The 16,916-nt window shown below is 50.5% G+C and overlaps 1 protein-coding gene across 8 annotated transcripts in view; it reads left to right on the forward strand.

The window, feature by feature from the left end:
• Window positions 1–16,916, forward strand: part of HECTD4 (HECT domain E3 ubiquitin protein ligase 4) — a 4,298,785-nt gene that overhangs the window by 2,827,930 nt on the left and 1,453,939 nt on the right. For all 8 annotated transcript variants that reach the window (XM_069619495.1, XM_069619492.1, XM_069619493.1 and 5 more), the window contains exon 53: window positions 14,871–15,008. In XM_069619495.1, the coding sequence (XP_069475596.1) occupies window positions 14,871–15,008 (138 nt within the window). The remainder of the gene's footprint in view (window positions 1–14,870; window positions 15,009–16,916) is intronic.

Consider the following 16,916-nt stretch of genomic DNA (forward strand, 5'->3'; position numbering starts at 1 on the left):
CACCAGAAGTGGACAAACCTCTTCTGGCCACGACCACGGCTGGGAAGGTTGTTCCGCGTGCAACAAACAGACTCCACGGGCACTGAAGAACAGGCTAGCTAGGTGGAGTGAGCTCTTCCAGAAGTCACCTGTGGAGGACCTAAATGACTTCGTCAAACATCGCTCGAGGCAGAAGGAAAGGCCTCTATTCACCATTGCACCCCGTAACGGCGACTCCTTTCCATGGAATCGCCCGACCGGGAGGAATCTTCTGGGTTCTAACACCAGCACACATACTGAGGCTAGTCCGGCACCGGCCACACGGCCGAAGGGTCTCCAGATCTTTCCGGGGTCAGTGCTTAGGGACCGCAAGGTTCTTTTACCGGGGTTACTCCTGAGGGGCAATGCCCTAGTACCTGCATCATGTCTGAGGGGGCGCTTTCACGCAGCACTACGTGCCGAGGGCAATATGCCTTCCAGGTCACAGCCTGAGGTCTGGGATAGGCCTTTTGTTCCAACACCAAGCGTCTTGGACGGGGCTGGTTCCAGCAAGCCAGGCACCAGGACTTCGACAAGTGGCATGCAGCTCAACAAAATGGCCGCCGCGCCAATCAAGATGGCCGCTCATCCGCTACCCCCTCTTGCATAGCGGGGGGAGGATAGAGTCACAAGGTGGGACTGGTGTCAACCAGGAGCGTGGCCTACAGTTTATCCATCAGCAGCGCAGGGCAGGTTTTCCCTGCACCCCAGGCAGTGTGTGCTCGGCCCCAGTTGCCCGTAGCCACTCCGTCAATATCAACTGCCCACCTCTACAGCCTCTGAAGACAGGTTCTTCAAAAGGTTCCTAGGGCTGATGCGAACTCCCGAGATGGGGGCCATCCTCAGGGTTGCCATCAGGGACATGCTCCCCAGGTCACCCCAACAGCACCCATAATCATTCCTCCTATGGCTGCAGTGCCACAGGCCCCAGCGCAGCCATTGCTGCCCCAGTCGGCTCCTTCGATTCCAGCTTCCCTGCCTCCCACATTACAGGCGGCCCCACAACAGCCTCCTCAGCAACCATCGGCTCCGGTATCCGCACCGCAGCCCAAGGCGCCCAGCACCCCTCCACCAGTTCTGGACCTTCCGACCACTCTGGTGGACACTGACGAGGAGGAAGACCACGACACGCCATCTTCACCCAGGGCCTTCCACGAATGCCTTGCAGGTTTGTAAAAATATTTGGGCCTTCCTCAGCTCAAAGTAAAGCAGCACGAGGAGGGGGTCTTGGCAGAAATCCTCATCCTAAGACCCCCTACGCCAAGTATAGGCTGATGGAGTGGGATACATTCTTGATTTTGGCACATCGTCAACCTCACTCTTCAGTGATTGCTGCAGTCTCACTCTACTCTAAGCCTCAGTCGTCCTCTGCCACCTCGTCCTCGATGCTGCTAGGAAAGTAGGAGAAGATCTTAGAGGCGTACAGGAAAACGATGTACTCCAACGCCTCCTTGCACCTGTGTCAAGCCAACGCTGATGCCATGCTGACAGCCATAAACCAAAGGCTCTGGCGGGAAATTGCAGACTTCCTCCCAGAATTTCCGAGGCAGAGCCAAGCGCGCTTCAAGGCGGGCCTTGGAGAAGCCTGGCTGGTAGCGCAGGACATCATGGAGTCCACCGAGGCCCACATCGATACCGCTGGCTGGGCCATCTTCATTGCCACGGACATGAGAAGGACTGCCTGGCTCCGGCTACTAAGTTTAACCCCGACATCCAGGAACGCATATTAGGCCTCCCATTCGAGAGTAGTGACCTCTTTCACTCCACCACGGATGAAGAATTAGAAAAAAGAACAGCTCGCAAACAGCAAGTCTTTATCTATTCGTACGAAGGCCACGCCCAAGGCCTACACCCAGTCGCTTCAACGCTTCCACAAGGAGCAGGCCTTTGGTGGGTTCCCGGGGGTTTCAAGAACAAAAGTCCAGGCAACGTGACCGTTCTCAGAGTCAGCACAGGAGGAAATAACAAAAGTGGGGAGCAAGGGCTTTTTCCAACCCCCTCCTCCACAACAGCCTCAGAGGGAAAGAAGGCATGACACACCTTCGGGTCCACTTGTCTACGGTGGGGGGCAGGCTTGCCTTTCGCATGCAATTTTGGCACCAGAATTTTCCGGACCCCTGGATCCTCTCTGTAGTCTCCACGGGGTACCACCTACTGGTACCTTCCTCTCCCACAGATTGGGACAACAACTCTGTTGGCAGAGATCCAGTCGCTCGTCGAGAGCCAGGTTGTGGAAGAAGTCCCAACCTCCCAGCGAGGCTTGGGCTTTTATTCCAGGATTTTCGTCATACAGAAGAAGAACCAGGCTGGCCTGAGAGTTGTTGGACCTTTCCACCCTCAACCTCTCCCTTCCTCTGCAAACATTTAAGATGGTTATGCCAGCACTTATTGCGGAAACACTGGACGTGGGAGACTGGATGTGCTCCCTGGATCTGAAGGACGAGTACCTACACATCCCGATTTGGCAGCTGCATTGTTCCTTACTGTGGTTCAGGATCATGGGCTGCCATTTCCAATACAAGGTACTACCCTTTGGCCTCAACTCAGCCCCCAGGGTGTTTACCAGGTTGATGAATGCAGTGGCAGTCCTCCTCAGGGCCCAGGGCCACCATGTCTACCTATACCTGGACAACTGGCTCCTCCGGGCTATATCTCCGCATGCGGTTCACCAAATCTCCTCCACTCTGATGAATATACTCCACAACCTGGGGTTCACTATCAATCTCAAGAAGTCTCAGCTGCAGCCCACGCAGACTCTTCCTGGGCCTCTTCTGGGACACGAGCACTGAGAGAGTCTTTTCCTCGGAGGACAAGATAGCGCCCCTCAAGAAAGCCACCTCTCACTTCCTCTCCAGGGCAGTGACCTCGGCCTGGTGGTACCAACATCTGTTGGGTATAATGGTGGCGGTCCTGTTGGCCGTACCCCACACAAGGCTCAAGATGAGGAGATTACAGCTGATCTTCGCAGCATCATGGAATCAGGAGAAGGCCTCCCACGCGTAGCTTGTTGACATTCCTCCCTTTCTCCACCCGGACCTCATGTGATGGTCTGCAGACTTCAAGCTGCGGCAAGGCAAGCCTTCCTGGAAGCCGGCCCCTCAGGTCAATGTTACGACAGACTCCTCTCTATATGGCTGGGGAGCCACTCTGGCAGCATCCATGGTATCCGGAGGCAGCAGGAGTCCCACATAAATTGGCTGGAATTGAAGGCCATATGGCTAGCTCCCAAGGCCTTTCTCCCTCTCATAGAGGGCAAGACAGTTGTTATCCAGACGGACAACTCCACCAGCATGTACTATGTTAACAAGCAGGGGGGTACCAGATCCCCTCCACTATGCATTCTAGCCGTCAGCATGTGGGAGTGGGCATTGGAGAACAACATCTCTCACTGCAGTCCACCTCCTGGGGAAGGCCAACCTGGAGGCGGACAGGCTCAGCAGACTGGGGTCAGACAATTAGAAGTGACAATTGAACGACCTGGTACTGAAGGAGATCTTCCTCAGGTGGGGGCATCCCCAAGTGGATCTGTTTGCCTCCCGGAACAGGAAATGCCAGCAGTTTGCCTTCTGCCAGGGTCAGGGTTTCGGCTCCCTGGGCGACGCATTCCAGATACGGTGGAACAAAATGACGGAATACACCTTCCGTCCCACACCCCTGGTCCACAGGGTGAAATGCAAGAAAAAGGAACCTCGTCATATCAGCATCATTTTGATAGTTCCATGGTGGCCAGTGAGACCGTGGTTCTCCGAGCTACTCAGCCTATCGGACAGGCCACCCACTCACCTCCCGCTGGGCCCGGCTCCTCTCCTGGCACAGCAGGGGGGCAGGGTACTCGACCCCCTCCGCACAAACTAGACTTCGGAGCGTGGTTCCTGAGAAGGTCATGTGGAAACACTTAAACCTTTCTCAAGCTAACCTAGAGATCATTCAGGGCACTAGAAGCAAAGCTATTAGGAGCCAATATGGGAGTAAATGGTGTATATTCTGTAATTGGGCTGACTCTAAGGGGATCGACCCTCTAGGTGCACCTTGGATGACGTGCTCTCCTCAGCACACCTCGCCCACTCCGGCGAACAGGTGGACACATGCCACACCTATCTGGCAGCCATAGGGGCTTACAGGAATTCGGAGGAGGGTCTCTTCGCCTCTTCTTACCCAGTGGTCAAGCGACATTTGGCGGGCCTCCACAGACTACATGACTATAAAGAAGCCACACCCTGCGTGGGACCTCAGTGTGGTGTTGGGCGCATTGACGCACAAACCTTTCGAGCCAATGGCGTCTGCGGACATCAGGCTGGTCACCATAAAGACAGCTCTACTCGTGGGCATCCCCTCCACTCGCAGAGTCAGTGAAATTCAGGCTCTGGTGGCATCAGAGCCCTACACCACTTTTCACAAGGACAAGGTGGTCCTATGAACGCACCCCGTGTTCCTACCCAAGGTGACCTCCTCCTTCCATCTCAACGAGGAGCTATTCAAACCCACTTTCTTTGCTGACCCCAAGGATGAGTCTCAGAGGGTTTTGCACTGTCTGGGCGTCAGACGCACCCTGAAATACTACCTGGAAAGGACCAAAGACTTCCGCAAGTCCAATGCCCTGTTTGTCACATTTGGTGGGTCAAGGCCCGGTTATCAGGCTTCTAAGGCCTCCATAGCAAGGTGGATGGTTGCGGCCATCAAGGAGGCTTATGAGGGGCAGCAAAAGCCGGTACCAGCTATCTTGCATGCCCATGCGGTCAGAGCTAAGCCCACGGCCATCGCATTCCAATGGCATGTGCCGTGGCAGGTCATCAGAAGGTCGGCCACCTGGGCCTCCCCTTCGGCGTTCTGTAAGCACTACTGTTTGGACGCTGCCTCTAGGTCAGGCGCGGCTTTCGGGCAAGCAGTTCTGAGAAACATGTTTTCTTGAAGGTCCCTTCTCCATCCTGGGGCTACATTCAGTTGTAATCGCCCATACAGTATGGAGGAAAGGGGAAGGGACATAAGAGTAATTAATAGTTACTCACCGTAGTGACTAACATACTCTTAGTCCATAGTCCCCTTCTGAATATTATTGACTCGTCAATGGGGACTGAGGAGTGGCACCACTGGGTGGAGTCAGGCGAGCGCATATTCCCAGGGCCGCACCTCTAAATTTAAAGGGGAAGAAGATTTTTCTGGTGAAAAAGGTTCCGTCTTCCGTCCCTCGCGAGGGACGCCCATACAGTATGGAAGAAAGGGGACTATGGACTAAGAGAACGTTAGTCACTACAGTGAGTAACTATTCATGTTCAGCAGCCTTCAGAACCACTGTCCACAGTCAATAGAAAACTTGGGCAAAGAACTAGAGGGGATTACCGCCCTCACGACAATGCTACCTGAGGCGAGCATCTAGCGTACCCATGCATCTCTTGCTCTCTGCCAGGATGCAAAGAGGGAAATGAGGATGTCTTAAGATTGACCATCATGACCTGAATCAACAAGCTCTTAAAACCGGTTTGAGTAGAAAGGAAGACCTTGACTGAAGATGCCGGACAGTGCTGCTTTGCCAGGTCTCAGTAGTGACAGAGGCCAGCTTTGCCCAGGCCTCTAACACCAGGCCTCCACTGCCGGCAGTAAGGTCTTTTGTTGTGGGCCCTCATCCAGGAGGTCTATGAGTTCAAATTGAAACTTCAGTGTGGTAGGAGCCAGCAATCCCAGTGCCAACTACCTTCTGCATCTTTTTTTTGGAAGGAAGCATGAGTCGTTCTTAGCTAAGTGATGGAAGGATGTCATGCTCAGGGGAAGTGTTGAGGCTGCTGGCCTTTAGTTAATTCGAGGCCAGTTCTAATTGATTCTCTCCCCCTCTGTAAAATACCTCTGGGAAATCCCTCACTCCCCTGAAGCATAAGGGTTGCCCACCTCGTCAAAGACCTCCATGATCTTTGACATAAATTTGCCCATAGGAAACGGTGCATTCTCCTAAAGCAAATCGCCACCAAAGGTCTGAAGCCTAAAGGCAGGCCAACCCGACTCCAGGTTGGATCCGAGCACAAAGAGCTGGGGCCAAACCCTTAGGTGCGCGGTCACGTCCTGACTAGGGATCCCTGCTTGTATTTCCACTTCCATCATTTTTTTTCATTACTCTCCTCTATTATTCTATATTTCCCTAGACAAAAATCTTCCCCCCAACCAGGATATTGACATAGATGTTGTATTTAAATGCGCCCCCTGCCCACCCCCCCACTCTCCCTCACTGGCCTTAGCCCCAGAAACCAGTGACTCATAAGTCTCCCATAGCAACCTTTGCAACATTTCCTTGCATACAGCAGAAATACATTTACTTTAAAAAGAAAGTAACACCCATTTGCAGCTATACTCTCGGGGCAATGGGCAATGGCGGGGTAAACCCTTATGACATAACAAAGGTTTATTTGGAGGTTATAGACCAGCTCTGCCCTATTTCCGTGCTTGGTGATGAGTCTTATTGGTGCATAATCCAATTGCGTTATTGACAAAGCAGGCACTGTTTGGCACCACCCCATGCCATCCCTCCTTCAGCTTCTAATGATCTTTGATTTTGATATGATTTGTTGCTGTTGCAATGGCTTTAGTAGTGGATTATCTTGCACTATTATCCAAATAGGTGGTCATTTCAGTTGGGGTACTGAAAACCACTGTTTTGTCTTGGTGTATGATTTTCAGTTTAGCCGGGAATAACATCTGGTCCTTAATTCCATGTTCACACAGTTTCTTTTTAAGTCTTGATAGTTCTTCCTTGCTGCTTGCACTGACAGGCTAAAATCAGGAAAAATTGCTATTATAGATTCTTAAAATTGTAGAGTGTTCTTCTCCCTGACTGCCTTCAGGATTAGTTTGCGATCTCTAATTGAATATGCAAGGTAGGATGGGGGAGGGGGCATACCATGTCCTAATGAGTTATACGTGTTGTGTGTGCTTTTTTTTAATCATAAATTGGCTGGAGAGGACTGGTTCTTTGCTTTTAGCTTTGAGAGCCACTATCTCTTTGTTCATGCCTGCCAACTCTTTTTATAGTTTCTGGATCACGTCCTCACTCTCCAAGGTGCTTTTCTCCCTCTGACATTGTCATTCAGATGCAGAATTTTGTGCTGCGATGATTCGAAGGTGTCCATGTTAGTATACAGAGATCTGAGACGGCCCTTAATCTCCAGCATTAGAGTACCCATGGCAAGTTTTTGTTGCTCTACTTGGGTGGCCATGTTGTGGTTCAGGATTGTGCATGTGGGCACCACTTCTGAGAGCTTGCTGCTTGTCGAGTTTACCTTGCTCACTCTGCTTTTGGTAGGTTTGCGGCCCAATTTACCACTTGCACAGTATTGCAGGTTGGCTAGCACAGTTTATATTTGCAGCTGTTAAATTCATACCAGATAGATTCTTCCGACTATTGTGATGGTTGTCTTGTTATTGAGTGGATGCTGTTTATCCTTATTACAACTACTCTCTGCACGTAGTAAGGATTATATTGCAGGATGTTTGCCATTCTCCTCAGAGCTACGGCTTTATGCCGCCATCTTAATTAGCACCCCCCACATTTACAGTTCTTTATTTCACCATTAATTTGAAGACAGAAGTTCAGTCTGGCACAGTCCTGTGTGTTTAGTGGAAGTAGCTAATAATAATTTACATAGAATTTTATATATCCCATGAGAGGAAAATATAACGACAATCCAACCATTGACAAAGCCATATTATTTGGCATTTGAATTGAATTTTTTTTATGTTTGTCACCACGTAGCACTTTTTCTTTTAAAGGCAAAAGCATTACCTGTTCATGTGCTGCCATCATATTAAAGCAGAGCCACAAAGGCCTCTTAACTTCCATTCAATGCCAGCTAATGTCTTCCTTACATCATTTAGCCATCAATTGTAATGTGCACCGTCACATGTCTAGTGGCTGTCATCATAGGTCATGTGCAGCCTCGAATGCCACAGTAATACCTATTGATGTTTTAAGCATGGTATGGTCACTAGGTGTCGGGTGCAGTCTCACTTGTCAAGTTGCTGCAATCATATGCCAAATCATATGTCCCGTCTCCTTTCCTGCATACTTGTGGGAAATCTCTCCGTCCTGTGGGACGGGACCAGAGCACTTTGTAAAAAGCATCCACATTTTATCAAAAATGTGTCCCTCCTCTCTTTCCTGCCCGGGACCCGGCACGCGGCCGTAACCCTGCCCACCTTGGCTCCGCCCCACGCATCGCCCATCAGTCCTTTTCTCCGCACGATCGGGGCCGGACGCACTTGCATCCTCGGAAGATTTTCTTCCCTGTTTTCCCCTCTGGCTCTCGCTAGCGTTCGTTTACTAGTCTGTCTATGTCTTTTAGACTAGATTTTCCAGACTGTTCATCGTGTCACCGTCGCTTCGTGAGGGCGGATCCCCATCCTCTTTGTCTCGAGTGTTTGGGTCCGGAACACCGTTGGGACTCCTGTTTTTACTGTGACTCCCTTTCGGTCTTCAACGTCGGTTGGAGCGGTGGGAGGAGGTGTTCCGACGAACTCCTTCTCCTCATTTTCAGGCGTTCATCGACGAGAAGAAGAAACGCTCTGTAAATTCTTTACTTTTCAGAGCACCCCGACCGGGGGATACCTTCCCAGGTTCCTCTCAGGCCGGGAGGGGTGTTGATCGCTCTGTTACCGGGGTTCGCTCTGAGGTGCCTGTCGGGCCTAATAATTCTACCGGAGTTTTCTCCAAGGGTCTCCGTAAGGGGCCTGTGTACACCGGAGTACGCTCCGAGGCCCCTCCTGTGGGGGCTGTTTGTAGGCCCAGTTCTACTGAGTCGTGGGGTACCGGAGCTTGCTCTGAGGCCTCTCTTTCGGCTTCCCTCAAAAACAAAACCGGGGTGCGCCCCGAGGCCTTGGCTGGGCTTGTGGTTACCGAACGGATGTTAGAGGCCCGTGCCGATACGGCTTTTACCGGGCCTAGGTCCGAGGTCCTTTGTACAGAGGCTAAGGCTACCAACAGTTCTGAGGGGCCGGGCAAGGCCCTGTCGGTGAAAGCGATTGCTCACCGTTCCCACTCTTGTGGTGACACCAGATCTGTTGAGGGGGCAAAGAAGAAAGGTTCTTCTTTTACCAGCAGTGCCGAGTCCCTTCCTTTGAAGGCTCAGTTGACGGTTGGTATGTCGCAGAAACATTCCAGGCCTCATAGTACCGGCTCTGCCGAGGTTCCTTACGTTAAGGCTAAAATTAAGACCCCTGACTCATCGACGGGGACCCCTGCCTCACTTCCTCACGTGCCGCAGTTCCCCTCAGATGAGGACAAAATGGCAGCCGTTCCCGCCATGACCACGGTGGCCATTTTAGGTACTACCCCTACAACTACACCATCGGCCCCTGATGTAGGGTTCGGTCCTTTGGGTGGACCTAAGGTACCTTGTGCGCATCCTTACCGGCCGGTTTATGATTGGAACGCCCGGGTGCCTCTTCCGCACAATGTTTCGTTGCCCGCGGTGGTGGCTTCCTTGATTTATGTGGATACGTCGGTGGAGATGCCGGTGTGGCACCCTTCTCCGTTACGTCCCTGGATTTGTCCACCTCATGAGAGGGCCTCCTCAGGTTCCGATCTGAGGACGCCTTTTTCTGTAAATTTCAAGCGCTTATGCGCACCGACCCCATGAGGGAATATTTCAAAGGGCTTTTCAGGGAGATATGTCCACCTGCGCCTCCGGCTCCACCTGTTCCTCCGGTGGTTCCGCCGGTGCCTCCCTTGCCCGTGGTACCTCCCCCTGCTCTTCCGCCTTTGCCACCATTGTCTCCAATGGACAAGGCAGTGCCTGACACGGCTCAGCAGGATCCTGACCTGTCAGATGACCCTCAAGGCGATCAGGACAACGAGGACCTTCCCCGCTCTATCAGAGCTTTTCATGACCTTCTACTGGACATGAGTTTCTTAGATGTTCCGGTGCCCGAGGCACCCGCTCCGCAGGAGGGCGTGCTTTCTGGGGCGTTCACCTTGTCTCCCTTGGAGCGTACCGGCCTGTTCCTGCAGAAGGACGTTCTGGCCGAGGTCCGAAGAGTTTGGGAAAAGCCACACTCGGGACTTTTTGTCAGTAAAGATTGACGCGAGGTACAGGCTACATTCTTCGGAAGAAGTGGCCTTGTCGTCTTGTCCACCTCCCTCCTCCACAGTGGTGGCTGCGGCTACGTTGCAATCCACACCTGCAGCATCCTCTTCCGCGACGGCTACTCAGGTCTTGGGAAAGGAGGACAAGCTCCTGGACTCCCTAGGGAGGAACATCTTTGCCAATTCGGCCTTGCAGCTCAGGCAGGCCAATGCAGAATTGATTTTGGCGGGAGCTAACATGCGGATGTGGAAGGGTCTGTCGGAGTTTGAGGAGCACATTCCGGTCGAGAAGTTGGAAGATTTCAGAGGTGGCCTTTCCGATGCCAGGGTCTTGGCCCAGGATCTCCTGGAGGCTGCGGCTCATCACGTAGACACCTCGGCTCGGGGCCTGGTGCTTGGGGTTGATACCTCGCGGCAAGTGTGGCTGCATGCCACTAAGTTTTCGAAGGAAGTGCAAGACAAGGTACTGGACCTTCCATTCGATGGTAAGGAGCTTTTTCACTCTTCTACTGATGTAGAGCTCACCAAAACCAAGGATAGCACTCAGACGGCTAAATCATTGTCTGTTCTGGTTAAACCTCCTTTCAAATCCCAGAGACCGTTGTCGCAAAGTCGACCTTCCTCTGGTTTTAGGGGCTTCTTCGACCGCAAATCTCGCAGAGTGGATACTCCTGCGGGGAATAACCGCCGTAGACAACAGCGTACGCGTTTTTTCTCCCGCTCCTCAGCCTCCTCATCAGGTTCAGGTGGCACTGCCACTGGTAAGCCTGTCAAATGAGGGTTTTCCGTGCTCGCACGAGACCCCGGTGGGAGGACGCATTGCGTCTCATTGGGAGGCGTGGCAGACCATCACAGAAGACAGATGGGTCTTGTCAGTCACTCGAGTGGGCTACCGCTTACCTTTACCCCCTACCCTACCCCTCAACCCTCCTTTTCAGCTGTCAGGCTCACCCTCCCTCAAGGCAGAGGTTCAGAAACTTCTGCACCTCAGAGCTGTGGAACCCGTTCCCCTTGGGGAGCAAGGGAAGGGCTTTTACTCCCGGCTGTTTACGGTGCCCAAACCCAACCAGGCTGGCCTGCGCACCTTCCTAGACCTTTCCCAGTTCAATCTTTTCCTACCCCAAGAGAAATTCAAGATGATCACGCCCAGCCAGATTCGCTCCTCTTTGCAGATGGGCAATTGGCTCAGCGTGGTGGATCTTCAGGATGCATACATGCATATCCTGATTTGGAATCCACAGAGGAGATACCTCTGCTTCTCTTTGGGAGAGGAGCACTACCAGTTTTGGGTGCTTCCTTTTGGCCTCAGCTCGGCGCTGCGTGTCTTCAAGAAGATGATGTCGGTGATTGCGGCCAATCTTCGTCTCCAGGATATCCATGTGTATCCCTATTTGGACGACTAGCTCTTACGCAGGCCTTGTCCGTTGGCAGCAGCGGGCAATCTCCAGTCTCTCCTTCAGCTCCTGTTCCATCTTGGGCTGTCGGTGAACTGGCGGAAATCCTCTGTGACGGTCTCACAGGACTTGACTTTCCTGGGTTTTCGTTGGAACACGATCGACTGCCGAGTGTATCTGACCGGGGACAGAATGGCGGATCTGTTGGCCACGTGTCAGATGTTTGCGCAGTCAGAGAGCATGTCGGCCTGTTGGTTCCAGAGGCTTCTGGGCCTCATGGCCTCGTGTGTACTGGCTCTTCCTCTTGCTCGTCTCAAAATGAGATGGACCCAGATGGCTCTTCGGAGTTCCTGGCGTCAGGTTGTGGACCCGGATTCCAAGCCGATAATGATTCCAGATTCCATGAGAGTGGAGTGGACCTGGACTGTGGTCATCTCTCAGCAACCTGTCGGTGGTCGCGGGTTTTCAGGACCCAGCCCCCATGGTGACGATCACGACGCACTCCTCCCTTTTGGGGTGGGGTGTGACGTTAGATCTTCTTCAGGTCTCGGACCTCTGGTCGCCTCAGGACAAGCTCCTGCACATAAATCATTTGGAGTTTCTGGCGATCTTTCTGGCGCTCAAGGCGTTCTGACCGCTCATAGTCAACAAGGTGGTCTGCATAAGAACGGACAATGAGGTATCAATGTATTATATAAACAAGCAAGGGGGAACAAAGTCTCCCCCTCTCGTGGACCTGTCCATCCAGATTTGGGAGTGGGCCTCGCTTCATGGGGTCTGGCTGCTTGCAGTGCACATCCCGGGCCAGCTGAATGTCACAGCGGATGCCCTCAGCCGGCGGACAGTGGTCAGCTACGAGTGGGAGTTGAAGGCGGAGGTCCTCTCATGGATTTTCTCGCGTTGGGGCACACCGGAGGTGGACCTCTTTGCCACAGCGGTAAACAAGAAGCTTCCTCAGTACGCCTCCAGAGGGGGGCTGGGAGCCTCCTCTCTGGGGGATGCTCTCGAGATTCCATGGCACAACATGAGAGCTTACGCCTTCCCGCCTCTGCCCCTAGTTCATCAAGCAATTTGGAAGTTGAAGAACTCTGTGAACTGTTCTCTTCCCATGGTGGCCGGCCAGGTTTTGGTTCTCAGAACTTCAACACCTGTCGGTGTGTCCGCCGATCCGGTTACCAGTAACTCCCGATCTTCTTCACCAAGGGGAAGAACAGATGTGGCACCCCTCCCCACAATCGCTCAGCTTGGCAGCATGGTGCCTGAGTTCAAGTCTTTAGAGCATCTGAGTTTGTCTGCGGATAACATGCGCATTATCCAGGCAGCCAGGAAACCCTCAACCAGATCTCAATACAAGAGTAAATGGCTCAGGTTCTGTCATTGGTGTTTGGAGAAAGAGTTGGATCCGAGGGTGGCAAAGATTGACACGGTGCTGTCCTTCGTGTCCTCCCTAGCAGAGTCAGGGGTTCATGTCCTGTCATGCAGGACTTCTCTCTCAGCGGTTTCCGCTTACCTTTCTACAGACCTTTGTTCTTATTCTCTAACTAACCCAGTGGTGAAGAGGCATTTTGCTGGCTTGACACGCCTCTACCCTCAGGTTCGTAATCCGCACCCGCCATGGGACATAAATGTAGTCCTGACGGCGCTGTGCCACAAACCCTTTCCACCAATGGCTACGGTGGACCTCAAGTACTTGTCCTGGAAAGTGTCCTTTCTGGTCGGCGTTACGTCAGCGAGGAGAGTGAGTGAGCTCCAGGCATTGTCGGTGGAGCATCCTTTCTTGGTCTTTCACAAGGACAAGGTAGTCCTTCGGACAAACCCGGCTTTCCTACCGAAGGTGGTGACCGAATTCCATCTGAATCAGTCGATCTCCCTTCCGGTCTTTTTTCCGAACCCTGCCTCGGAGGCTGAAAGGGTTCTACATTGTCTTGATGTCCGAAGAGCTCTTAAATTCTACCTGGAGAGGACTTCCGAGCTCCGGAGTTCTTCTCAACTTTTTGTGACCTTCGGTAACCCTCCGGGCAGGCCGGCGTCTAAGGCATCTATTTCCAGATGGATTGCCGCCTGTATCACAGAGTCTTTCACCGTCCAAAAGCTGAAACCTCCTAAAGGTATCCATGCACACATGGTGCGGGGCAAGGCAGCCGCGGTTGCTTTTCATAAATATGTTCCCTGGGAGTTCATCGCTAAAGCAGCTACTTGGGCCTCCCCATCTGCTTTCTGTAAGCATTACTGCCTCAATATGGGCTCTAGAGCTGACGCTCAGTTTGTTCAGGCTGTGCTAAAGAACCTGTTTCAGTAAGGGGTATTTCCATCCACCCATAGTTCCTGTAAGGAGTGCTTGGGAATCTCCCACAAGTATGGAGGAAAGGGGACGGGACGTAGGAGTATTACCAGGTTACTCACCGTAGTGATCAGCTTACTCCTAGTCCATAGTCCCCTTTCCTCCATACGCCCGCCCGCCGTCCCCCTAATAAGGTTCCTCTGTTATTGCTAATGGGTCTTGGACCCTGCGATAGAAAAGGACTGATGGGCGATGCGCGGGGCAGAGCCAAGGTGGGCGGGGTTACGGCCGCGTGCCGGGTCCCGCGCAGGAAAGAGAGGAGGGACACATTTTTTGAAAAAAATGTGGATGCTTTTTACAAAGTGCTCCGGTCCCGTCCCACAAGTATGGAGGAAAGGGGACTATGGACTAAGAGTAAGGTGGTCACTACGGTGAGTAACCTGGTAATTGGCTCAATTGGCAATCAAAATTCCTTGGGTGGAACCGCCAAACCCATCATGATGTTTTATGTCAACTATTCCTTTATCAATATTACTTGCTAAATGTGCTTTTAAGAAGAGCACGTTATTTTTTGTGACCTGAACACTGTTGATATCACAATGGCACCACCAGTGTTTTTGGCGGGTTCAGGTTTTTTGACAGTGACCAGTGATCAACGTGTGGCCCCTGGACAAAGACCAAACTGACAGTTTTTGTTCTCTAGAAAATGTTTGTGAATACCACTGCTGTAGATATTCCGCTAAGCTCAACAGGTTTTTTTCCCCAACTGTTCCTATTTGCGAGCTTGATCCAAGAAACAGCTTGGTGCTATAATCTGTTAGACTGTATCATTATAAGAGATCCAGGGGGAGACCAGTATCACAACAATAGGAAAACCCCAGACACTTACCGTTTATTCAGGCTCTTAATGTAATATACACCCAGATAAGTCCCTACAAACTATGATGAGTTCTGTATCAAATTTGTTAATATCTTTCTATTAGTACATTTGTCTAAGATCATGCATGAAAATGCAGAAACATGTTGGCATGTTTGGAGAATTGAGTAGAGAAATGATTGTAATAAACTTGTTTGTCAGTACAGCCATTAATGATAACTGCTATCTGTATTGCAGGAATGGTTGATATAGCTCGGCAAACTGTGGAATTCTTGTATGAAGAAAATGGTGGTATCCCAAGAGATTTATATCTCCCCACAATTGAAGATATCAAAGATGAAGCAAATAAATTCACAATTGATAAAGTTCGAAAAGGTGTGTTTTTCATCATAAGGGTGTCATGTTTTTGTTAAATGTGTTATTCTGTTACATTTAGAATATCTACATAACCATGCATTTCAGCTCCATATGTGAAGATCATTTGAAGCCTTTATACAGGAATCTGCACACAATTCCTTGGGAGGGCTTACAAGCGAACGAAATTTAGATGTTGCACGGACCATTGCATTTTTTTATTTGAAGTTGTATTTCTGCTCTTGTACATTCTTAATAATACATTGGCTTATTAATGGAGTTTACTGGACTCCTAAACATAAGTTGTAATGTGTTTTCAAACCTTAGTCTCAAGCTTTTTAAGTTTGAGACCCGAGTATTAGCTGTACCCAGCGTAAAATATGCCGTTCTAGCATATCTTAAAGGTTATTAATTAAATATCTTTGCACTTTTATATATTTATTTACTCTTATATTTAATTGTAAACACATTTAACAATCTCGTTATTCTCAGAAACAACACTTAATGAGCCGAAAGATCGAACTCTTGAGAGAGCAACATATATTTGCCCGTGACTGAATACAGGTTTCAGAAGGTATAGGCAAATTCTGTCAAAAGTCTGCCCCTGTGACTTATTAATTGTCATTGAAAAGGCTAAACTTATAGGAAAGTGTCTTCTTTTGAATTTAAAAGGCATATTTGTGTCAGATGGAATGAGAGGCATGCACTGTATAAGAACAGTATCTAAGTGTTATCCATCGGTTACACAGGCCTCTACTATGTGTCTTTGTAGACGCGTATTTGTCAACCTTGCTCCATTGCAGAGTGTCCATTGCAGAATCCCTGTGATGGCATAACATTGCGTAGTTGCTTAATTAGAGCGCATAATTACAGCACCTACTTTCAGTTTTAGCTCATGATGAGGCATTTGTCCTACAGCGTTTCGCTCTTTAGAGATATAGGTTGAACCGGCAATTAACTGTTCATTGACACTAGAAACCGCTGTGTCCTGTGTAAAGTGGGGTTGGAAAGAAGTAACTTGAAATGATTCAAAATGTTTGCGATAGTGGAAGGTGACCGCGTAGAACCATGCTCATTCTGTTTGAAAATGATAGCTTGTTGAAGTAGAATGGCACAGAGAGGTGCAGTTTGCCATTTGGACAGCAGAGGACAAACTAACACTGATAAATTGCATCAGCTGAGTACGGAAACATACCTGGGTTGTATAGATTTCTGAGGCTTGTGGAATCTGCTTAGATCACATGCTATGCATAGGCCGACATCTAGTGGAAGCAGCGGAGTATTACAGTTGTTTTCGAAACTCGAAAAGGGACATTGACAGGGCGTGCCGGTAATAGTATCCCTAGTGTGACGTCCACTGTACCCATGGTCCTTCACGCGTCGAGGTCCCTCAGATTGTTTTTTTCCGCCATCGTGAGTGGTCGCTTCTTGCAGAGTTCAATTTCGGCTGATGCTGTTTGTTTATGAAAAGTTTAAATATTCTAATACTTAGTTTAAATATTAAAGTTTAAATATTAAATACTCATTCTGTCCTTTTTTCTTTCCGACATCGTCATATTCATCGACGCAATGGAAAAGACAAAAGACAAGAGACAAGATGCCGTCGGACGAAGTCAAGTTTCGACTGACCCTTTCGGCCTTGGAAGTCTAGGCTCATACAGTAGGGAGAGTGGGGGGGCCATCATTGTACAATGCATTTTCCCACCCTTTCCCTCTATCACCCAGATGCCTTTCCCAAACATGGATAAGACACCCTTTAAATTCTGCCCCACATGTAATTAAAAATGTCTGTGGTTTGACAAACACAGAGTGTGCAACCTGTGTCTGAACCGCGACCAAGACGAAGGGCACGGTCGAGCTTGCAAGCTTGCAAGCTCTTTAAACCCAAGACCCTTAGAGATCGCAGAACCAAATGCTGGGACCATCACG

Source organism: Ambystoma mexicanum, chromosome 10 (genome assembly GCF_040938575.1).
Source record: "Ambystoma mexicanum isolate Mex_15411 chromosome 10, UKY_AmexF1_1, whole genome shotgun sequence".
Taxonomy (NCBI): domain Eukaryota; kingdom Metazoa; phylum Chordata; class Amphibia; order Caudata; family Ambystomatidae; genus Ambystoma; species Ambystoma mexicanum.